This window comes from Pagrus major, chromosome 23 (genome assembly GCF_040436345.1).
Source record: "Pagrus major chromosome 23, Pma_NU_1.0".
Lineage (NCBI taxonomy): Eukaryota > Metazoa > Chordata > Actinopteri > Spariformes > Sparidae > Pagrus > Pagrus major.
The window spans coordinates 6151832-6176747 of NC_133237.1; the positions used below are offsets into that span (position 1 = coordinate 6151832).

The window sequence follows — 24916 nt, forward strand, 5'->3', positions numbered from 1 at the left end:
TGGTAACGAAATAAACTCGATTTGGCACAGTGTCAGAACGAGGCTCTTAAAAACAATTTCCTAAATTAGAGCGGATGTTGGCTGAACTTGTATGAACTATTTCAAAGACTAAAAGCTGAAAAGGAAGGAAATAACTAGCAAGAAGAAACCCTGGCAAACCTTAAAATAGTGATCAGCACACCTCTGTGTGTCAATCACACAAAGAGTTGAGGTTAGCAAACAAGCTCTACACTGAGTACAAGCTACATTTTAGCCCAAAAAGCTCTGCCAAATGCTTAAATTAAGATTAAGGTTAGACATTGTATTCGCTTTTTGGTCAAGAATGAGATGAACTACTGATGATCACTCTCATATCTGTGTATTTATTACATAGCTACAGCCTGAAGCAGGTTAACTCAGCATGAATGACACAGAAAAAAGAAACCAGGGGAAACAGCTAACTTGGCTCAGTCCAACGGTAACAAAATCCACCCACCAACACCTCTAAAGCTCACTAATTAACACATCACATGTTGTATGTTTAATCTTTATAAAATCTGAAGTGTAAAAACAACAATTTGCCTTTTTTTAAAAGATGGATTGTGGGCCAGACTATTTGTTGGCTGGCAGCAATAACTTCGTAGATGAACAAAGCTGACAATAAGTGAGCGTTGGAAGTGTTTTGGATTTTGTTCAGTTATGCTAAGCTAAGCTAACCAGCTGCTGGCTGTAGAGTTATTTTAAACGAACAGATATGAGAGTGGTATCGATCTTCTTATCTAACTTTACCCTAGAAAGTGAATAAGTGTATTTCTTAAACTGTCAGATTATTCCTTTAACATGAGCATAACCTCTTTTGGGTGTAACCTGTTCTCGTCCAACGGTTACAACAATATAAATCATTTAAATTGGTTTACAGTTGAATGTTTAAATCATGTTTCAGTCACATGTATTTATACCGAGTCTGAGAGGTCACACTCAGGTTGAGAAATGCCTGAGAAATCCACTTTACTACACAAAGGAACAGAAACCTCAAAACAGACGCTAATTTTAGGCAATGGTCTTAAATTACATAAGTAGTTGTGTGTTGTAGAGGTGGAGGAGGATTGCGAGGACACTGCATCTGAGCAGGAGCTCCACCATTTCAACTGACAGCCTGCATCCAAAACAGGACAGGAGAGGACACAAGTTGTGGGAGGTGAGACACAGGATTTAGTTTCCACAACATGAGCAGGACCACAGTTAAGACCAGAAACATGCACTGTGAACATGTTGTGAGTAGTTGAAAAGTTTGCATGTGGATTTGTGTGTGTGTGTGTTTGAGAGAGACATTACCACATAATTAAAGTAAGAGAGGTCCTGTCTAAAAAAACATAGAGTGAACGGGGTGTTCCTCCTTGAATATGTCAGGATTTCCTGAACAGGCCGTGTTGACCTGACATGGAGACTGAGTGGTTGTTGTGATGTAAAGTTGAATAAGACATTGTTCCTCAATGCTGAGAGGGTTTTCCACCAGCTTTTCCTTTTTGATACCAGCCCTCCAGTAACACAATTACTTGTGTTCCTACTGTATGTAGTGCATGAACAAAGCTGGGTGCTGTCCAGCCTGATTTCTTATTGTTTCAATACCCCAAGTTAAAAGAAGTAGTTCGCCATTTTTTCCATCTTGCAGAGAGTTAGATGATACTGATCTATACTGCTCTCCTTTTTGTACAGTCGATATGAACCTACATCCAGCAGCTGGTTAGCTTATCTTAGCATTAAGACTGGAGACATAGGAATATGGCTCTATTCAAAGGTAACAAAACCTCTGCTTAACATGTTGTTTGTTTGATTTGTTCAAAAGTGTAAAAATGTCAATTTACAGTACTATTTTTGGGTAAGGTGCTGCAACTTCAGAGCCAAGCTAGCTTTTTGTCTGTTTCCAGTCTTCTAGTCTTTGTAGCCCACTTAGCTAATGGTACAAAAACAGAAATGTAAAAATTACACATGTGAACAGTGAACATACTGTATGTTGAACTATCTTCACCAGTAACTTCAGAGCCAGGCTAGCTGTTTCCCCCTGTTTCCAGTCTTTGTGCTAAACTAAGCTAAGCTAAGCTAAGCTAAGCAAACCGGCTGATGGCTGTAGCCTTGTAATTTTACAGTCAGATATATCAACCCTGTCATCTAACTCCCAGAAAGAAAAGGAATAACATGAAGCTGTTCCTTTAAGTTTAACAGCATGACCATATTATCTAATGTACATTGAAACTACACATATTATACTGTCTGTTAAAGTTACTTTGGAGACCCAGCACAGGTACTTCTGTCTAAAATAGATTCATAATTTGTTTGCATCTGTATGTAATTGTCCACCTGATGAAGAACAATGATTTCAGATGATAGACATGAGTCTGTATTGAGAACAACAGGGCTCACCTGGTTTGACGAAGAGGAATGGGGAGTGAGATGCAGAGGAAAGGGTCAAAAGTGTTGCTTTGTTTCAGACAGTGGGGGCATGTCAGCGAAGACCTGAGGAAAAGAAAGCACATAGTTGCGTTAGTCTTGAAAAACCTACTGACTGCTGCTGACTTGACACAGACTTCCAAATTAATCTCCAAGTCCTCTTGATTAAGTCTGGCAGGAAAGGAGATGGCTTAATCTTGTTACACAAGTGAACAACACAGTCAAAATGAACACAGTGTTCCACACAGGACCCCCTTGATCTGATTGTGAGAACGGAAAAGATGAGTGATGTAACTGGTGCGAATGAGAGAGACAAAAGGTTGGGGTGTGCAGGGGGTGGGGTAAGTAGTATAAGAAGCCCCCTGGGACGGTTTGGGCTATGAACGGGAACCAGCAGAAGCGGTTTCCATCTTGTTGCATCACTCTCACCAGTGCTACTAATGCTCGTGTGATGATGATGATGCCATTACGGGATCCCGAGCAGAGAGAAGTAAGGGAGCTTTCCTAAGCGACGGCCTCTCTTCCTCTGCTCGAAATGCACAGGTGACAGATAACTGAAAAAGCAAATGTCCATTTTCTTTTCCACTGAGTCCCCTTTATTCATGAGTGCACTTCATTCAATGAATCCCACTTAATATCACTTATTCCAGTTAGCTAATTGTCTGAACAATGAGTCAGAGAGCCCACTGAAGTTAATGGACTGAATGCTGGAAGTGATTTTGTCTGCAACTAAATTAAATCTTTTGTCCAGTGTTTAGAGTTAATCTGTGCTGGATTTCCTGGATAAGACTTTCTGTAAATACACGATAATTAAGTGAATCTTGAATAGGCCCTTTCTATCAACCTCTTTGAGCATCAGTGGGTGTAGACTAAAATCATTTTGTAAACGAGTGGATTTGACAACCACCAGTCAGATACATAAAACCAAATATAGTGTTAAATGTAAAATTCAATTTAAATAAAGCATCGATCATCTTTATCTAAACCAATGGTTCCTAAACAGGTGTACTTCAACGGCTAGCAGGTACGTTAACCTGTCATTGCATGTGGTTTGTTACATTGAACCATCTGGAAAGGTGCTGCCATAAACTGTTCAAGAGAAGCCTTCAGTGCCGTTCTTTGCTTTTCTTTCAATGAAATATACTCTCCAGTTCTGATATAATCTCTTGAGGAGCATCCATTGGTGCTTCCCGTAGGTCGTCACATCTAAACCATGACCATAGCTGCCAGTAGTCCTTCATAGGATGCTGACGTTTGCAGCCACAAGCACATAACTTGAAGTCTGTCAGGATGGATTTGCGAAATCACATGATCTTGCAAATCGAAGTGTCTCTCAAGGTAAGGGCTAGGTGGAAAGAACGTAGATTAGCTCAATTAATGTGAAAAAACAAACATTCTGATATAAAAGAATGTAACCACATATTGTAAGAATTGAATAATAGCTACGGGTTACAATTGACTGAGCATGAACATTAGCAAGAGAGAGCTAAGTCTTAACAGTTAGCAAAACTAATGGTTGTTAAGTGTTTGAAATAGATCGCTAAATGTGATGAATCTACAGTTCAAGTAACTGATAAATAGTTAAAGGAACAGAGCAACTGTTGAAGTACAGTAGTTTGCTAAAACCTATGGATAAGTGGTTGAAATGTCTACCTTCTGCTCGACTAGTACAAATGCAAACTTGACCAAACCAACCTAAACACTGACAGTTAAACTGCCTAAAAAATTTTTGTAACAATGTCCAATTTTGTATATTTAATAGTGTTAAACAACATCCACTTTAAAATCAATTCAGTTGAACAAATGTGTAACCTTATGAAGGGGGTACACCAGAAAAAAACCACGGGTTGGGAACCACGGATCTAAACCACGCCAGTAGTTCACTGACCTGTCCGTCCTCCTGCTGGGGGCCATATTGGAAGCCAAGAGTTTGCAGAAGCAACCGTGTGTATGGAAGCTCGTAAGTTTCATTTCACAACCAGTTGGAAAAAAAGCTTTAATTCAAAAAGGGAAATAAAGGAAAAGATGGGACAGGAAATAAAAGCAGTATATGAGTAAGACGCCCCCGTTAGCTACAGTGCAACTACTTGGTCTTAACATCAAAAGATAACATATGATTCACCACTGCTGCTGGAACAGTACAGAAAGCACCGTGCAGCACATCAACTGATAATAGACTTGTGTGAATCATAACCCAGCAGCAATAATGTACATAGAAAGGTATACCGAGTGCTCTGGGACACATAAAGAAAACTCACATACAGAGATTAGATTTAGATTAAATCAAGAAAATTAATTGATCCATTTCAAATTCCAAATTCCCTCTTGGTGTCATGAAGCATGCCTAAAAATCTTCCCCATCTTCTTCCTAATTCTCATCTCTTTTTCATCGGTTCTGTAACAAATTCTTAAACTCCCCGAGCTTATGTGTGTCGAACTTTTATGACCTTCACACACCATCCTACCCTGGGAAATTAAGCTATAGATGAACTGTTCAAATGTGTTTTCCTTATAGGAAGGCACCTGACAGACTCGGAGGGGGAGGAGAAGGGGGGGAGTGAATAAAGCTCTATTCAAGCAAACCCAGCTGACACTGGCTCTTAGTGGATCTCTCCCTCTTGGCAGAGCAGAATGGCTGCCCTACGGATGTCTTATTCTCGCCAGGAAACAGTGAGGGCAACTGCACTCCATGCATACAAATCACACTCAGCCTCCACTAAAACATAGATGTGCCCTGCACTGCTCTAAAACACTTAAAAAGAGAAAAGGAGCAAAGGAAGAGGTGATATTCTGGTGATGCTCTAATGGAGGAAGCGTGCACTGGCTGAGAGGTATGTATCCTCCTGTCTGGGACGCAGCCATGCTGAAGAGACTCTGAGCTTGATGCTCTGCACTACACACTGCGAGAGCTATGAATTTCCCAGAGTAACGCAGCATCGTCCCAGGTATCTCTAATTGATTTTCTTTCCTAAGAGAGGCAATTAAAAAAAACAAAAAGTCTCAATAGGTTAAAACCAAATAGATTGGCAGCTTGTTCCTCTCTCTAAGCTTGGCAGAAATCCTCCGTTGGGGGATGAATAGTAGTTAATTCACCACACTAATGCTCTGAAAAGGAAAAGGCATAAACCTCAGTGTGCGCCTCATAATTCACTAATTGAAATTACAATATACACATAATAAAATGAGCCATTACTGGGCCTGGAAACTCCAAAGTACCAGTTAACCAATCCTGCAAATCATGACAAATTAATTAGGAGAAATGATTCAAACAGCGGTCACTCGGTCCGGTCTGCTTCAGAGACGAGACGCGGGGGTCTCTCACAGTAAAACGAGCTGCACTGAAAAGGCGCCGTGTTTGTAATCTGAAACGCTGGTCCGCCCGTCACCGTAATGAAAAATGCTTGACAGACAGACTTTTTCATTGCGGTCTCCACAGACATGACTTGCCCACATATAGACAAAGATCAGTGCCTTTGATCAGGTAAGCAAATCTTAAATTAGATCAAAGGGGCAAGAAGAGAGCAGTGCGATGGATTTACAAATCAGTGATGACAGACTGAATTCAGATCTTCTGAAACAGAGGTAAGAGCTGCGTTTTATACTTTATACTGAAAATGACAATCACAAAATGAAGCCTGAATGTACACTGACCTTCTAGTTCAGCTCTGATTTTGATCAGCACCAGCATGTGATGACGGATAACAGAAATTCAGATCAAATAAGTCTTGGCTTGGCCTGCTTGGATCTAACTTGTCTCAACATGTATAATGGCCGTGATGATTGCGTAGTGACAAACCGAGCCATTACAAGGATAATTCTCCGGTCTGTCAACCCTGGATATTGTATCACATCAGACACTGCACTGGGAAGTGTTACACAGGCAGTAGAGGGGCCTCAGGACTCAGAGGGAAAGAGAGAGACAGGAGTCAAGAAATATTTGCTCAAAGTCAAACGCCAGCAGTGATGATACATAAGAAAAGCATTCATCTCCATTTAAACCTCGCAGCCTTGTGATGCACGGCTTTGTGCATTGTCAGAATAAACTCAGACTCTACACTTCCTGTGTATGTTAGAGTCCCTTTGTAAAGTTTGTGCTCAGCCAAACCAGTCATGTATATATATTCGCGCTGTACCATCTCACCCACTTTCCCTGGCTAACACACTATTTGAGTGGGTGAGAGGAACAAATTTCGCCTGCTAGGCTGTGAAATCTGCTGCTTCCTGTCTAGACACACCCAGGGTGTCACAGCTGAAACATTTGACAGTGAGGGTAGCAATTAAGAGATGCGCTCTGACAGATGTATTACTGGCAGTCGCACAGAGCTGCCAATTTTGCGAGGAATTGGCAGATGGAGGGTGGCACCGACAAACAAGATATCAGAAGTTCATTCTGGAAGGACTACTTTAAAAAACTGTATTAATTAAAACATCAGATTTGGGTGTTGAATGTAAGACCTCGATAATTGGTCAGTGTCGTCAGTAGTTTGTGGATGGATGGAGTCCAGATGGTGTTTGCATCAGCATCAGGAGCTGGATACTGAAGATACAGCTGACTGGTTGAAATGAAGGAAGAACTGATTAGTGGATAAAGATGGTAGCCCATGAAGTGTATGTGATAGGATGATGCAAGCCAATAATCCACCCGATATATTTTTAAACTGGCTTGATAAAAGAGGAAAGTGTGAAGAGTAAAAGCGCTGAGTAATTGACCTCATGTTTTCTTAGACCAGACTAATACTTGGATGAGTTGGCCAGATAAACTCATCTGAATGACGCTGCTCTCCCAGCCTGCCACAGCTGACAGATGCGTATATTATGTAAAAAATGAACTGCCTCTTTATCTCCTGGGTGATTGATTGACGGGAGTGATGAGGAGATCCAGCTGCATCAGAAATGGTGATAATACAGTCGGTGGTGAAAAGCCTACAGAGCAACACTAACTAGTTTCATAAAAGAAAAAAAATCTCACTGTGATCCAAATGACATCCGCCACATTCACAAGGTATCACACAGGTGAGAATACTTGCCCACCGGCACAGTTAACAACCCAATCTGCTGTTTCTCAACCAGCACAAAGAACTAAACGAGGACATGCACTAAAGGGGTTTCTTTGTCCCAGAGAGACACAGAGGTTATGGTACCAGGGCACTTTTTCATCAGACCTTTACAGTACTACTGTTCCTGCCTGCTTGGTAATTACTACAGGGGCCGTGTAGATTTACTGTGCTTCGAGCCAGTCATCTGTGTCTCCGAGGACCTCTGTGTAGAAGAAATAATGATGTCCCCATTACATCAGCTGGATCTAGAAGTTACACTGCAATCTGATCAATGATGCCTAAATACCATATAAGAATGGGTGGGCTTTTTGATTGTCTCTACACAGGTGTTATAAAAAATATATTTCAATCACTTAACCAGAGCAACACTGTGTGGCTATTTGCTTGGACAAATCCCAGGATTGTCTGTTTTCCAAGACAGATGTGGCTATTTAGGACCTTTTGTGGCCTTTCTCTTGTAACCACAAACCCTGGGGTGGAAGGTTTAATGTAAAGTGTAGTAGGTGGTAGACAGCTCAAGTAAAACAATGTCATTAAAAAAGGTCAGCCCTCTCCTGGTGTTAAGATTGTAAGATGGCAGCCATCTTTGAGCTAGAAGTTTTTTGGTGACTGTAAGTTACATTTCAGTTGGCACATATTACACTTCGGTCTCATGCAAAACCTGGTGACAGGCGTATGATAAACTCTGTCAGCATATTTTTTATCATACAGAAAAATCCTACAGTTATATCATTGACAGATAATAGCAAATACTATAGATTAGAGGTGTCATGATTCTCTAAATCCACGATTTGGTTTAATTTAAACATTCTGACTTGACTTTTCTCTCCCCCACTGAAAGCTATGCCAATGATAGACTGAATGATGGATGAACAGGTCTTTGGGATCGCTGTAGTGTAAATTTCTTCAAAACTTTTAACGCTAGAGCAGGCTAACATTAGCCATCACACTGATATAGTTGCATCCAGGTTCAGTTCCTTAAAATAGAGAAATACAACACAGTGGATGCGCTGGTTGGTTGTGAACAGGACTTGGCTTAACATATCCTGTAATAACATGAAATAACGTAGCATCAAATGCCCAATATCACTGAGCAACTTCTGTAAGCTAGCTTTAGTTAGCCCGGCACACCAACAGTTGTAGTTTATGTTAGATGTTTAACACATTTGCTCTAGTGTTTTTGCCATTTTCTACAGCTCCATGCACATAGCATCAATCTGCAGAGAAGGTTTACGTTTGACAGACCTGACTTGCTGTTGCAAAGTTATGATTGGACAATCACTGTTCAGGGGACTGGTTTAGCGAACAGCCAATTATAAAGCAGCAACATCTTAACAACTTGTAAAGAACCACTGTATGATTGGCAGCTGTACAAAAACTAAAACTGAAATGTGTTTATATGATTTTAAATATGTTGGTTTTCTGATGATGTTGTTTCTTTTTCCACTTGTTCTTAATGTGTTGTTCCTCTTATAATGTGATTATGTGAAGTGTCTTTGAGTATCATGAAAAGTGCTATATAAATAAAATGTAAGATTATTATTATTATTATTATTACTGTACAGACTATCTGGTCACCAAGACATAATAGCCCTGTATCTGAAGTGTTGCTATATTTGTGGATTTCATTTCTGGTAGGTGTGAGTGTGGTATGTCGAGAAGGGAGACTCACTTGTACTGTGCCTGGAACAGTTCCTGGACAAAGCTGTGCTGGACTCCGGGCTGCTGGGACTGTGACGGGTCAGGAGACAGCACCTCCTCAGCTCCACTGGGACCCTGCAGCACAAAGGAAGCCACCCATAAGCACAAAGCTGTCACACTGTCACATTGTTCTGAGGTCCATCGAAGGTTGTCCAGGATATCATCATTGTGAACAGAAACTCATGTGGTGATGCTGCAAAACAGGTTTTGGAAATCTTGCATACGCTCCTGCAGAATGAAGCTTTAGCACATTTTTGCTTTTCCTCTGCAAAAAAGTGATATTTAAAATTGGTGGAGGCACTGACCTGAACATAACCCCCTGGGAAGCCCCTGTCTTTATTCTTTCATCTACTCACCTAGAACAGAGAGGAAGCTGGCCTTGGATGAAGATAAAAGAAGAGGAGAAAAAAAAGATAAAAAACTAACTGAGACTGATCACTGAAAGACTTACAAGGTCACACAATAAATGTGTGGGATGGCACACACAGAGAGAGAGAGGGTCTCGCTGTGCATTAATAACACAGAAACTAACTGAATGACCTTCTGCATCAGTTTTACAGCACACAAGTTATATAATCTACGATCCCGAGTCCAAAAACTTGTGTGTAACATTAATTAATACACAATGCAATGATTTGCAAGCGATCGGATCCACAACTTTTCCAGTCTTTTGTTGGCCCTGTCCCAACTTATTTGAAATGTGTTGCTGGCATCAAATTCAGAATAACCTCAAAAATCAATGAAGTTGATGAGGATAAAACATCAAACATATTGTCAGTGTACTGTATTCAACTGAGTACATGTACAGATACAGTTTGTTAAAAGGACTGAAAAATGTATATTGTTGTTAAAAAGCTACTCACAAAATAAAGTTATTACTCCCTAACTTCTCGCCAGTTAGGGCCAATTAGGGCCCAGACACAACCATGTGTGTTGAACTTTGTGCGTCTGTGGCCTTGGTTGTTGCAGTGTGTCCTGCATTGTTGACACTAGTCGGCCCTTGTCAGTGGCTTTTCGGCTGATTGGGCGTGTAGAATTGGCGGTGGAGCCCATTGTTGAGAGAGAAACAGAAAAAGAAGGGGAAAACCTCCTGTGCCTGTGGCTGTAGTATTCATGATTTCACCGATTAAGTGATGTTTGTGCCTCCTGCAAGTGCCATTTGCAACATTTTATCAGACATATTCTTGATTAGAAGAGGATATATTAGCAAGATTGCTGACAAAAAGAGAACACTGCTTTATCATAACAACAACTTGTATATCCACAGTCCAAAGTCTTCCGGTTTCCCAAATGACAGACTGACATCACCTTGTGGTATGGAGAGTTATTTCCTCTCACACAGGTGCAGAACGTACAAGCTAGTACAGGGAGAATTTGCACAAAGGAGATACATTAGTTTGTAAACTTTGGACAAAGCCAGGATAGTTTCCTACGTTGTCTAGTTGGCTATATTAATTTCATGCTTGCTGTAGCTTCAGATTTAACACACACATGAAACATGTGGCATCAATCTTCTCATGTAAATCTCAACAAGAATTATTTTCCAAAATGTCAAATTCACTCATATTTGCAATCCTCGTGCAGAGGGTTAAAATCTTAAAGAGCTAAAAGTTATACAATGATAAACAGGCTGGATCACTTATGACAAGTCTGTGCAGAATCAACTCTGTTTCACACCTTCTGGCCGAGGAAAATGTCCTGAAAATAATTCTTTCAGTTACCAAGTGGCTCTGCTTAAAAGGCAACATGCACCTTATTAGCATTTCTCCGCTCACATGCTCTCAATCCCACAATAGTCTGTAAAAGTCAGGTACTTGAGAATGCATTAAGTCATCATATCATTTCAGCTGTGCTTTTACTCTGGACTGAAATGCACTCTCAGGGCCTTCTCAGTTGACACACGCTCTCTCTCTCTGTTTACTATTCCTCTGACTTCTAGCTCCTGCTCCCATACTGGCTGCCACTGTTCCCAGGCTGGCAGCTCGACCATGACCTCCGCTCACAAACGGAGCTGAAAGGAGGTTTAGAATTTCTAAAGGGGAGAGGGAAGTGGAGGGCGTGTGTGTGCATCTGAGAAATCAGTGTGAGACCGAGACAGACAGAGAGACAGCAGAGTCCTTTACAGTTCACCACCATTTCAAATCCTGAGTCTATTCTTCGAAGAGCATTTGAGCTTTGCAAAGACCGAGCGCGAGACTGAAACCTGACCTTCCTGCTGCACTTTGCTTCAACAGGCTCGTACAATGACAAATGTCTTCCCCCTCTCTCACCCTTTCCTCTTCGCATGGATGTCAAAGCAGAACACACCAGGACTTTCAAAAAGAGGGGTTTAACCCAGCTGATCCTCTCATTACTAGCTAAAAGATGCAACATATAGTGTTCGAAATTAAGAGAGAGAGAGGTTAAAAGTGCAACCTCTTTTCTAATCAAAGGCTCTGACATCAGGCCCTGCATTTCACTCCTTTTTTTCCTCCACGTACTTGGTAATGGATTCCATTGCTATCTTAATGTAGAGATAACAAAGCAACATTGAGGCCACAGAGTGCAGACGCAGTCGCTCTTATCACTTCTCAGAAATCCATGCCCAGCTCTGCCCTGTCAAAAGACTGCAAGGCATCAGCAGTGTGTTAACAGTAGCTATTGAAGATGTGGACATTTAAGCACAGTGAGGAAGTGGAACGGGTTGCATGCCCACTGACATGTGGTTCCGATAAGGTCTCAGTCATCTAAATGATCACGGCCGGATAGCAGATCCAGTGGAGCAAGCCACGACCGCTGCTGGTCGAAGAAATTGTTTTACAGGTTGTTAAGCGACCTGGACAGAGCAGGGGTCCCTCTCAAGAGGTGCCATGCGCCGGTCTGAAATTGAGATGCTATCTTTGAAATTGGTTGTCAGAAAAACATGCCAACTTCAAACTGATAAAAATGCATCTGAACAGGCAGGCAATAGAGGGGGAAAAATCTGAGAAGCTATTTTTAGAGTCAGGTCTGACCGGCAGACGGCTACCATAAGGAGGGAAAAAATGGGAAAAGCATAGGGTGTGAAATTTAATTTCTACATTTCACACACTGGTGTTATTTTCCATTTTTCTCCGCACACTCACTGAAACATCTTTTTTGCTTTGGTTTGGTGTGTTAACTGCAGCCTACGATTCATACAGACACATTTCTACCACAGCCGTAATGTTCCTCCTGTAGTGATGCTGCTGACCTCCACACCTTTGACTTCACTCAGTAATTACTAAGAAACAGCTGAGTAATTGCACTCATTCTCTATATATATCAATTTCTCTATACTTGGTAATTTTCTTGTACAGTATGAAATTATCAGCCTGTAAATTAAAGGTTACCTTTAAAATAAAACATATTCATTGGCACTTTAACTTGGCCTGCCTCTCCCCTTATTACCACATACTTTGAGCCGGTGAGTGATAAGTGGGGGCATTTCCGGGAGAAAAATATTTTCGGAGTGAGGAGTTAATTAGCCTGTGTTGCTACCTTCTGCAGCAGACATTGTGGCTGCTGATTTGATTTGTCTTGGACGAGTGTAAGTGCAGATTGGTTTGTTGTTTTTGGCATAGTTATTTTGGAGCTATTTGTCAACTATTGGGAAGTGAAAGTATTGGGTGCTTCTGTTCTGTACTAGTTTGTTGGAGAGGGTAGCATTTGATGCCCTTTTAGCCAACCTAGATTACAAATGATTCACCACCAAACCAAAAATGTGGAGTCTGAGAGGGGGAGACAATGAGAGGAAGGCTGGCTTATTTAGGCCTAGTAAATAAGCCAGCATGACACAGTTCAATTAGACTGAACTCAGCACAAAGCAAAAAGAGACGGGGACTGTTAGACCTTTTTCATGGCAGGCATGATGAAGCAGTACCAGGGTTTGGTATTGTGCATAATTGCTCACTGGAGAGGCTTCCTGGGACACTTAAGTCACATTTCCACCAAACAGTCCAATTCAATTCATTTCATTACACATTAGAACGGTTATTTTTGTGTTTCCATTATCAAAAGTTGGTACTGGCTACAAAAGAACCACTCTTTGCCATCCTGTTTTTCATTACACTTCTGTTGTTGTACCTAGCACACTGATTAGATACTAACAGGTGGCGCTAAAACACAGCAGACCACTGATTGGTCAGTTGGAACAACTAATTCATCCTCTGTGCTCTGATGCAGGATTTCCCAAACTCCCATCTTCCCAAAAGATGGTGATTGTGAGTGGAGCAGAGGAAAAAAAGGTTAACAGTTTATATATGTTGTCAGGTGAAAGCATGTCAGTTAATAAATGCAGCGGCTTCTCAGGAGTTAACACCAGTCTCCTCTGTTGTTTCCCAAGTGCTGGAACAGTGAAATGGGTTTCCCCTCGAAGCTGGCCGGTAAAAGCCCTGTATGCAGACCAGATTTGTTTTACGGGTTACACACTGGCTCAAAGGGTATTATACCGAAAGTAATTCGGTAGGAACAAGGCTTTAATACAACAGAACAATCATTAAAGTTATTCGTTCCACCTACGCGTTGCCCATCACATACGTCAAAATGTGTGCCGTGAAAAATGAGGGAAATAAATGAATGAGAAGCGAAATCCAGTTTTACTGCACAATAACATGTGCATGCACATTAAGCTAACGACCCTAGATGACTGCAGACACCTGAAGAAGACACAAAAATGAAGATTTCACACACAAAAAAGAGGAATCTGGAATATCTAAATTTATGGAGCAGTGCAAGTCAGGGCTGAACTTAACGACTGAGCAGAGAAAATATCCAGAGATTTAATGAATCTGCACTATTTTGTGGTCAACCATAACAACTCCTATCCGAAAAGGTAACATGGAGAAATATAAACACAAAAATGTGCAGCTGCTAATATCTAAGATATGTAAAGCCAGAGAATTGTCTACCTCTGCTTAATCCAAAAGCCTCAATGCCAGGAGAGGGGCGTGTGCCAGTGCCCGAGGAGCAAGGAGAAAATTAAAACTCAAATCCCTCGCCCTGGCACCTTAGCGTGCTGTAATTGATTTCTGGGATTAAGATAAATGACAAAGATACAGCATGCAACTGGGTGGTGGGCTGGAGTCTGGCCGCTGGCTCAGCACTGTCAGCGGGAGGCCAGAGTTCACAGGCTGATTTTTAAGCTGACTTACAGAGGGGGAGAGACGGGCCGGAGTGACGGAGAGAGCTAGACTTGATAAGCACATTGTTGTGCAGCTGGCTGCTCGAGATCAGACAGCTGCCTGAAAAGTGTCATTTTCTTTAGACAATGGAGAATGCCAGCTGGTAGGAGTGTATTATAATGGGAAGACCATTTTGAACTATACTGACAATCTGAGGTTTTTTAGATAGATGTTTATACTGCCACACAAAGATGACACAGGATTGGTTTTTCCTGTTATAATGAAAATTAATATGAACATAAGTATAATTTTGATCTAAAAGTATGGTTAAAAACATGCCCATGCCGATATCAGTTAAGAAATCACCTGTTGGGGCTTTTTAAGTTTCTCTGTGGACTTCCCCACAGTGAGATCAATGTTATTAAAAAGAGCTTTGGCAGCCTTGGAAACAGCTCTGCATCTACTCATTATCCATTTGAGCAGTGAGGGTGCAAACACAGATGAGCAGCTAACGACCAAGTTTCTATTAAAACCAAGGTGTTGACTCCTGGTCATCCGTGCATCGGCATGAAAGCCTGAAATTGTACAGATTAACGTTGCTCTCTGTCCCTGTGGGGAGGCTTTCAATAATTCACCCCAAAATGTTGCTGGGAGTGATTCATCTCTGCGAGTAAAGGAACTCAGGCACTCTCACTTCACTGTGCTGAGAATACAGGAAATGTGCCCCCCCCCCCAATCCTCGCAGACCACCTGTCTCACCCTGATGGGTTTCAGAGATGGTTGGGGGCGATAGATTGTAAGAGGGGGGCTGGGGGAACGAGTGTACCCAGTAATGGCTGTGATGTGAATAATTTAAACAAGCTGTGGAAACACACAGGGATGGACATGTGCTTCTGCTGGAGAAAGCACTATAGTGGAGTGATTGAGAACAAGACCCAACAGCACCAAAATCCCCATGGTGATCGTAACAGAGGAAAAGGGACGCAGGAGGAGAGACAGAGATGTAGGCCAGGCGTCAAAGACACTGTGTATGTGTGCGTATCGATATATAGACAGATGGAGATGGAGTGAGTGAAAGCAGAGTGTTATCGAGTAACCGAATGACTCAGAAAGACAAAGTAGTACACACAGCTGATATACAGAGCGTTGATAAATAATGGACAGTCTCCTTCAATGCTGCCTTCTGTCGCGTGCGCTCCTCTCTATAAATAGTCCCAATGATACTGACGATGGAAGCTTTTCACTCTGACCCTTCAGCCCATTATTCCTCGTGGCCGATCATGCTGGGTGGGGTGCATTTGTATGGACGCCCAAAGTGCCAACAACACAGTGCATGGACTCAAGCTGACCTCAGGGTTGTAGCTGAATGACTGCTGCTTGCACTGTAGCAATAAAGTATGTTAGGTTCAGTCTTGCAGGACAGATGGAGGGCAGACTGGCCCTGGAGTAGGTCAGCACACCTGTGCATCTGTGGATCTGAGCTTATTATCTCGTTACAATAAAATGTGCTGCTGGGAAACCTTGGGTCCTTACTTTCATTTGGTTGCCATTTGACACACACCATTCACCCGAACACCGTTGCAGACCAAGTGCACCCCCTCATGACTGCAGTGGTCTCCCAGCAGGACAATGTGCCCTGCCGCACTGCTCAAACTGCACAGAACTGAAACGTGGAACACGACAGAGTTCAAGGTGCTGACCTGGCCTCCAAATTCCCAATATGATTGCGCATCTGTGGGATGTGCCAGAACTCAGATCCATGGAGGCTCGACCTCGCAACACACAGGATTTGCCGCCGCCGACCTGGTGCCAGACACCACAGGACACTTCCTGAGGTCCTGTGTCCATGCTTTGACGGGTAAGAGACAAGTGCAATCCACAGTGGGGCCTCCCTGAATTGAGCGATGTCAAAGTGGCATCCACATGAATGGCAGAAGGCAAGTTTCCCAGAAGAAAACGGCACTGCAACAATTTGTAGCTGATCGGTGCATATAATGTATGTCATTAGAGCATCTACAATGCATCTATATTGCTGTTAGATCTTCAATTTGCCTTAAACCACTGAAAATGCATTACTTTGGCAGTGTATTGCCATCCGTAATCACCATGGTGATTCCCTGTGAGCAAGCATCTGCTCTGATAAACTGCCTTTGAGCAAAATATCAAATTCCCCACAGACTCCATGGATCCTGTTGACCTCCTTTTGCCAAGGTATAAACAACATCATTAATTTCTCCCAAAGTAATCACTAGAGCGTCACAAAGTCAACTTTTTCTGTACGGAGCAAAGGTGACTTGCCAAGTAGCTGAAGCTGCTTTGGAATCACGTCAAGATCTTCCTTGACATGTTTCCAAGGTGCCTCGATGAAGCTCAAAATATATGAAATGGCCCCGTATTTTTGGTTTAAATTACATAATTTCTGAGCAGTTTTTAGCCATGCTTGGCACATGGATCTTTGGATGGTGAGGTTTGTCAGTCCACCACATCTGTCCATCAACGCGCTTACTGACTTTACAGCGGCACCACTGAGTTTGACATTTTTGTTTTTTAGTACAGTCTTCACAACTATATAATGACATAACATTTGGTATAGATATCGATATATTAATGTCTACTTATTGACAACTAATTCTCTATGGCCACCATCTGTGGTTTTGAGTGAAATATCTCGACAGATATTAGTTGGATTGCTTACTTTGCTGACCCCTTAACATTTCATCTAGCTCCGTCATCAGGTCAAAATCTCAATTTATCAAGTCCTTTGCTAAATGATCAAAATTTCTTCAAAACTACAAACATTCCCATGAACCTTGGCTGTACTTTGTGTTTAGTCCTAAACACACTAAACTAAGATAATGAATATCCCACACTCTAACATCAGCTAGTTACCACTGACATTGTGAGCACGTTAGCATGCTATTGTTAGCATTTGGCTTAAAGCCTCACAGATGTGGTACCATGGCTGACCCTTGTCTTCCATTAAATTTCGTCCAAAGAGACATACAGTTTCTTCACCAACGAATATACTTATAGGAAGCAATTTGGGGTTTTATTGTATTGCTCAAAGACACTTCAACATCTGGTGAGGAGGAGTCAAACCACCATTATTATGAAGGACAATCGGCCCTACCACCCGAGTTACAGCCAAAGTTTTCAAATACTTACTAATTCATTTTAGTAATTTCTTACTTCTTACACGTTTACTTTCTTTGCTTTTCCGCCCGTAAAACTGTGAAGCCAAAACAATTCCCACCCAAAAAATGAACTACCTTTACAAAGAGACAAGGTTGATCGATTCCGTCTGAACTACTCGTGATGGACGTGTTCAGTATGATTTAAAAAACATTGGACTGAAGTCTCAGTTCAACATTAAAATGAACTAAGACTTTTTTGACAGTTCTCTACCGGTAGCTGTGGTATCCTGTTTATTATGGTACGCCAGTCAAAGGCTGCTCACTGAATCCCACCAACTGAAGGTGAAAGATGCGAGGAGAAAGCCATTGTGTATGCTGCCTCTGCTAGCCTGAGAGAAGGAACCTAATGACAAGAGAGCACAGGCCTCAAAATGAAATTCATCATCGCCAGATGGAAATGAAAGGGCTTTCAACAAGAGAAATGAAATGAGACGGCGGGAAAAAAAAAACTGTGATGGATCAGACAGACATGGTGACAGGAACAAAGACCAGAGGAAGCCAAGACGAGAAGCTGGTCAGGAGAGAGGCTCTATTCGTGTGGCTTAAAAAGTCCTGATGCACTGTCAACACACTTTCTGACTGACAGTGTGTTCGCTATAACAAGCACACACACTGAGAAAACATAATGACAACAAGTTGCAAATATTTCTTTGTTTAGGGTGCGATAGGAATGAGTCACATTTTAAAAGCAGACACGATGTGAGTGTTGTGAGAGATGACTGAATATTACATCGACCTCAACAAAAGCCCTCTGCTAACCACTCAAACGATCTGACCTAAGACTGAGTCATAAATAAAAGGACACTAACTGAGGCTGCCAATGTCAGAAAAAGTGCTAACTTCAGACATTCAGACAATTTGTACTTTTCAGCTTCTTATTTTTCTGAACACTGTTTCTTCTCAGCAGATAGTCACTTCAGAAGAAATGACCCAGACTTTATAATATGCCACTGTCTTCTCCCTGTCTGAGTTTACGTGCCCAAATATGGACTATAGACCCCAAATGACTCACAGATATGAATGTGAGTTTTACTAACTGTCCGCTTTCAGACATCACCTGTAGTAGACTGGCACCTTCTTCATGATTTCTTTGTGATACATTGTTCTCACAGGACATGATAAGAAAGATCTTATAGAATATGATGCATTGCTGTAGATTAAACAACAGTATATAAAGCAGCTAAAATAAGCTCACCCTTAAACATTTACAGCAGTAAAATTCAACATAATGCAGCTGCAATATTAGTCAGTAAAACACTGACAGGGAAGATTTTTATGCAGAATAAGTACTTTCACTTTTCATACACTTTTAGTACATTTTCTGATCATACTAAAATACTTCTGTAACGTCTGTAAGGTTAATATGAAGCTACAGCCAGCAGCAGTTAGTTTAGCTTATCACAGAGACTATCAAGAAGGAAACAGAAAACAAAATCAACCAACTACCACCGTTAAATCTCACTCATCAAACTATTAAGTTTGTTGTATTTGAACAAAGAACAAGGTGTCAAAGAGTCACATTGTGGTGTTATGGAAAAAAAGGTCAAAACAACTCAGGAAACAAGGACTGACGGTACATCTTGTTAACTTTTTACTTATTTTACACTTTAGATACACAAAGTACTGGTATCCGATCAGATCAGTTATCTGCTGATACACCCACTATTGGTATCAGAGGAGAAAAACTTTGGATGGATGTGCACTTAGTGATGACGATTCATAACTTTGTAGGACAATAATTAAGAGATTTAAGAGGAAAATGAAACTTTTTCCATTTGGATATGGGAAACAATCAGGCCATGATAGCAGCAATCAACATTACACTCCTGTTTCAGTGGAGAAGCGGTGTTACATCAGTAACGTATAACAAACATTTGAGCCCAACAGATCTAATGGAAAGCATCATTGTTCACTGATGCATGTTTACTGTCTCTCGACTGCAGCCCTCGCTTCAAAGAGAAAGAGGGTGCAACACAAACGCAGACTGTTTGAACAGCCTTCTCTTAAAATCTAAGATAAACTTGGGAGGAATTCACTCGAAATGTTACTGGTGAGTATGACTTTGTGGGACGTCTCTTAAGAAGATTTATCCCGCCTTTGAGAGAGCAGCAGGAGAGGCCGAGGGGGAAATGAATTCAAATGACGATGGGTCGGCCTCCCGAGCCGATGAGGTTTATTATTGCCCTCCTGCCTCTGTGGCTGCCGCTGATGACTGTGTTGACACAGACGAGGATGAAATGACTACACACATCAATCAGCAGAGACTCACAGGAGCCTCTGGTACCTGCCAGTCAGGTGGAGTTTTAATGGCCATCTCATATAAAGGTATAGTAATGTAGGAATACAAGCTTTGCTAAAGGAGATTGACTGAAGCTCTTTCTCTTAACTGACATTTGTTTGTGAGGCCAGATTGATAATTATGGCTTTTTTAAAAAATCCATTCATCTTCACAGGCAGATTCAATTTAACTCAAGATAACACATTAAAACTGGACTTGGCGTGACAGGCACGCCTCCCTGCTTAAATTATTTCTATCAACAACTGTTTAAATCATTCCAGTCAGCCCGGTTTCAGCCAATTGAATTGACACACTCTCTGGAAAGCCTCCACTCAGCAATTCTGAATCATTTAAATTGTTGGGGTCGGTGCTGTCTGTCAATCAGACCCAGCCGGGTCGGGAATGATTGTGTGCAAGGGAATTTATTTATATTAAATAAAGAATCACACCGATGATTAAACTTCATTTCTCTGGGAAACAAGATGTAGAGCTCCGTTCTTCTCGGGCAGAGCACGTTTGAAGACAAGTCTACGAGAGTTCAACAATGACTCTTAAAGCTTTCTGTACTGCTGATTTATACTTTTAACTGGGGAATATTTCACTTTTTAAGTGATCAGACCCATGTAGCCTCTCTGACAAGTCAAAATCTTATAACAGGGAATGGTAAACGTGTTGCCTTGTATTTTAAAGCTATCCTCAACTTAATGAGGAAATGTTTTCTGGGCTGAAGTGCTCTTTAGAGAAATGTCCTTTAACTGTTCTTCAAACCAGTGGTGATGCATTGTGTTGTCTGGAGCAGTCAGACAGTTGCAGCTTAATTGTGTCTGTGCCACAGTGAGCAACCCCAGCCAACAAAACCAGCCCTTTTTTCCCAGGAAGCAAGCAAATCAGACCTCCATGACTGACAGACGCACATTGACTATATTTAGATGAACACATTAAGTTCGTTTTAGACTCATTTCAGCACACAGACAACTCTCATGTCAGAATCTGTTGGGGGCTTAAGGCTCTTGGCTAATCAACACCAATCTGGGTCGGAGGTGACAGAGGACCTCAAACACAGAGTGGTCATATTCGGACCCTTCCCTCCAAGCTGCTTTTCCAGCTGGGTGGCTCTGAGCCACAGGAAGCCATTTCAGCTTGGCAGGGCAGACAGAATCAAAGGCAGAGCGGAGAGGACACACACACACACAGCAGACAACACACATGAATCGCAACAGAACCATTCGCATCCAGTGCCTGACAAGAGAGGGGAGCCGCACTGACCACACACAGGCAAAAGGCACTGCTCGCCTGTGGGTGTAGAGGTGCATTTATGGGCATGTACTGCAAGAATAAGTGAAAAGAAGTATGAAACCTTGGTAGGATGTCTGGGTCACTGTCTGGATACAATGTCTAATTTCAGCACACAACCGCCCACAGAGTACAAATCAAATCTGCAGGCAGAGGGAGGAAAGGAGTGAGTGATAAAACAAAGAGGAGCCACATTGTGATTGTTGTGCTGTTGTGTGTAGGAGGAGGAGGACCATACAGCACAGACATACTGACTCAGAGAACTACTGTAAAGATGCTCTTCACTTACATGAGGACAGAGAATCTTTTTCATATAATCTACAGTTTAACTTTCCACTAGTGATTAATGGATTTAAGTTTTTTTTTCTTTTAACTGATTTAATAATTAAATCAGTTAAAAGTCTATCAACTGACAACATAGAAGACAAGGGAAGTGTGTTGTTACATAAATGTATTGTGCTTTAATTGTAGTAACTGATTGTGTCACTCCCCTGACTGAGGAACAACTTGGTACATGTTGCAACCAAGTGTAAACCCACTGTGATGTCGCCCATTGGTTTGTCGACTACCATTTTGAAGCCCGAGTTTGGCATTACAGTCGTCACCATCTTGTTTTTTTGGAGCCAGAAGTGACTTTATTCGGACAAGAGGGTGGAGCTGAGGAGGATACTGATTGGATCTAAATGAGAACCCGAGGAAACACTGTGGTAGTGACTCAACAATCACATGTGAGCCACGCCCTAAATCATATCCTGCTTTATGATCTATTTTACTCTAAATTGGACCATAATTCACAAAATAAACATCATGCTGTATTGAAGAATACTCTAAACTATATATTAAGACCATTAACTCATCAGGAAATTGTTTACTGAGGTAATAAGTCAGGTGACAAGTATGTTGATTTTCTCATAAGCTCTCTTCAAGCTTCCCTTTTCAAACACAGAAGCTCCAACCACTATTTATGCTTTATATGGCCATGACCCCTTCAACATAAAGTAAAACTGTGGAAATCCCATCAAGTTGTTACCAAGCTAAGATTTGCAGTCACAGCAGGCCACAAGCTGCAAGTCAGACAGAGAGAGCACTTTATGATGCTAATGTTGGGGACAAGCAGTGCTTTCCGACAACATCAAAACAAAAGTCAAGAACTTTCTAAGGGACAATCTTGGGGTGTAAATCCAATTACAAGGTGACATGTTCAGAGAGTCCCTGGGTTCATAATGATGAAGTTTCTTTTGCATTGCAAGTTAGATACGGTGAACAAACAGCACTCATCCTGATCATGACGGTATATTTCTCCTCTTTTAAAAAGTCTGAGATCAGTGTGTTCTATTTTATGTTTACTGGATAAAAGCGACTTAAAACTACAGCCTTTTATGTTGATAGTATAAAAATGCAAGTTGAAACTCATCTAATTTATGTCTTCCAATAAAGCCTGGAAGTTGTGCAGCAATACAATAATATTTAACTTTTTCTGGGCATTTGACTGTGACAGAAGGGAGTGGGCACAACACGATTTTAGATGAAGGCATTATTTCGTAATTAAAATTTAAATTATGTTTATTCAATTAATTGCTCAAATACCTAATTTACTTTGGGGAGACTTTGTTGAGTACATGCAGTCGCTCGTGGGAGTGACTGCAAATACACAGTAAAGCCTGTGTAAAAACTTTCACATTCTTCTTTCCTGTGGTTCTTCTGATGATGATAAATTAAGTGTGATTCAGTCTTTTGGTAACTTCCTCCGGAGAGCCCGGCCTTGTTACAAAAACAATGCCTTTGCTTCACCAGTCACATTTGTAAACGAGAAACATCCCCGATCTCCCGCTTCTACAGCAAGTTTTGTCATGTAGAATCAAAGAAGTAATTTCTCTCTCTGTTTTCCCATCTCTCTGGCTGTCACTACTGCTTACTGTTCCCCCATCCATTGCCACACTATTACCGAGAGCTTGGGCTCACCTCTCCGTCTCTGCACTGGGGCTGCACAACAAGTGTCTCTTTCTTCCTGTGTCTTACAAAGAGCAACATTCATAGAGCCAAGAGAGAGAGAGAGAGAAGGGGGTAGAGAGAGAGAGAGAGCTTCACACTTGCACTGTGTTTCCTAAGTGATAAATGATCAACAAACCAACAGAGAATGTGCGCTACATGAGTCAAAGCCATGGGGAGTCAACGGTAAATGTTAAAATGTGTGTAGTGTATGTCTACTTGTGTGTGTGCGGGATTGTGAACTGTCACCTTCCATTACAAATACAGAGTACTTCAGCTCCAGCGACTCTGACACTCAGTAGTTGCGACGACCTAGCCATCCCACGGAGACTGTGGATGGAGAGAGGTAGTGAAGGGGGTGGGAGTCCCTTTTCCTAACTTTTAGTTCGGGACCTGGCTCTCCTGCAGTAAGTGGTAACCAACAACACATGCTTTATAACAATTAGCACAGGCCCACTGACAGCCTCCTGAATTAGCAGCAGGAGAGGATGGAGCTTGCCGGCTCCTTGGCTGTGAGTGGGAACGTGCGTGGACTGGTAAACGGGGGCTGTTGCCTCCCATCGGCCTGGCTGTGACCCTGGATGACTCTACCAGCCTGCTAGCACCATCACAGCTCCAGCAGAGGAGATTAACAACAAGGTGGACCAACAAACAAACAAGTAAACAAACCATCATGGACCAAAAAATGATCTGGAAAGTTTTGGAGGAGTGTGATTCTGCCCTTCTCCTGCTCTCTGTGAGGCCCTCCCTGCCCTTCACAAAGCTCCTTTGTGGGTGGAGCAGAGATAACAGGCTCGATGCATACCACAGCTTTACTGTACATTCTTACAGAGCTACAGTATGTAAGAGCAGAGAAAAAGGCAAGGAGTAGACTATGATTGATGGGGAGACGGAATAACTGGAATTATATCCCTCCTGTTCCTGATACTGAGCAGAGGCCTATCTGACTGCATGTTTCCTCACTGATAAAACCGAAATCCATGACAACCTTGGTGTTTGCAAAGAGCCCACACTGGCTGATGGCACAAGGCCTGGACAAACATAAGAGACAACTGTCACAAGCGATTTTCTGCTCTGGACAGCGGCCATAGTGCCACTCTCCCCTTCACTCTCTCTCTCACTCACTGAGGGATATTTATTCATATGCAGAATATTCTATTACAGCACTGTATTCTTCTGAAGAGATTTTTAATTAAACAAGCTCTAGGTTTCCACAGTCCCATAGAATGGCACACAGATAAACAAGGGAATGGGCTAATCAGAGACTGTGCATGAAGGCTAATACTGCAGTTTGATTTTTCATACAGTTGAATTTTTCATACAAAGCTGTAGCTACAGAGCTACAGGTTATTCTGGGCGTCTGTTGACTGATTAAGAAAGCTACCACATGTTGCATCAATGCACTTATAATGCAATAATGACATACAGTGCAAAGTATGACATCATTGCATCATATATCATAAAATACAGTGATGACAAAATTCCTTTTGGTTGATGGATCTAGTGCACATCAGAGGTTACAGTTTGATTAAGCCAAAAGGAGAACATCATCTGCAAAAGGCAGAGATATGGTCACCAAACCAGAAACGCTACCAACTTTGTTAATTAGCACTAAACAAAAAGTACAGCTGACCAAAGTTTTGGACAAAATAAAAACTTAAAAGTTAAATTTCACTGCCATCAATCCAATAGTTGACAATAATAGAGACTTTCCACTCAAACCAAAAACGTTAACCTCATGAGGCTCTGTCAGGAAAAGTCAGTGTTTATTTCTTAATTGTGCAAATGTTTGTGCCAATCCTTTCACAGGTTGAAATATTTCACTGGATGGGTATTAAATTTGACCTCTTGGTGCCG

At 41.7% G+C, this 24916-nt stretch overlaps 1 protein-coding gene across 1 annotated transcript in view; it reads right to left on the bottom strand.

Annotated features, from left to right (window-relative positions):
- The window catches only part of usp43b (ubiquitin specific peptidase 43b), a 68575-nt gene that overhangs the window by 31812 nt on the left and 11847 nt on the right, over positions 1–24916 (bottom strand). Inside the window, exons 3-4 of the mRNA XM_073494194.1 lie at positions 9157–9260; positions 2401–2493 (exon numbers count right to left, since the gene is read on the bottom strand). Coding sequence (XP_073350295.1) covers positions 2401–2493; positions 9157–9260 — 197 coding nt within the window. The remainder of the gene's footprint in view (positions 1–2400; positions 2494–9156; positions 9261–24916) is intronic.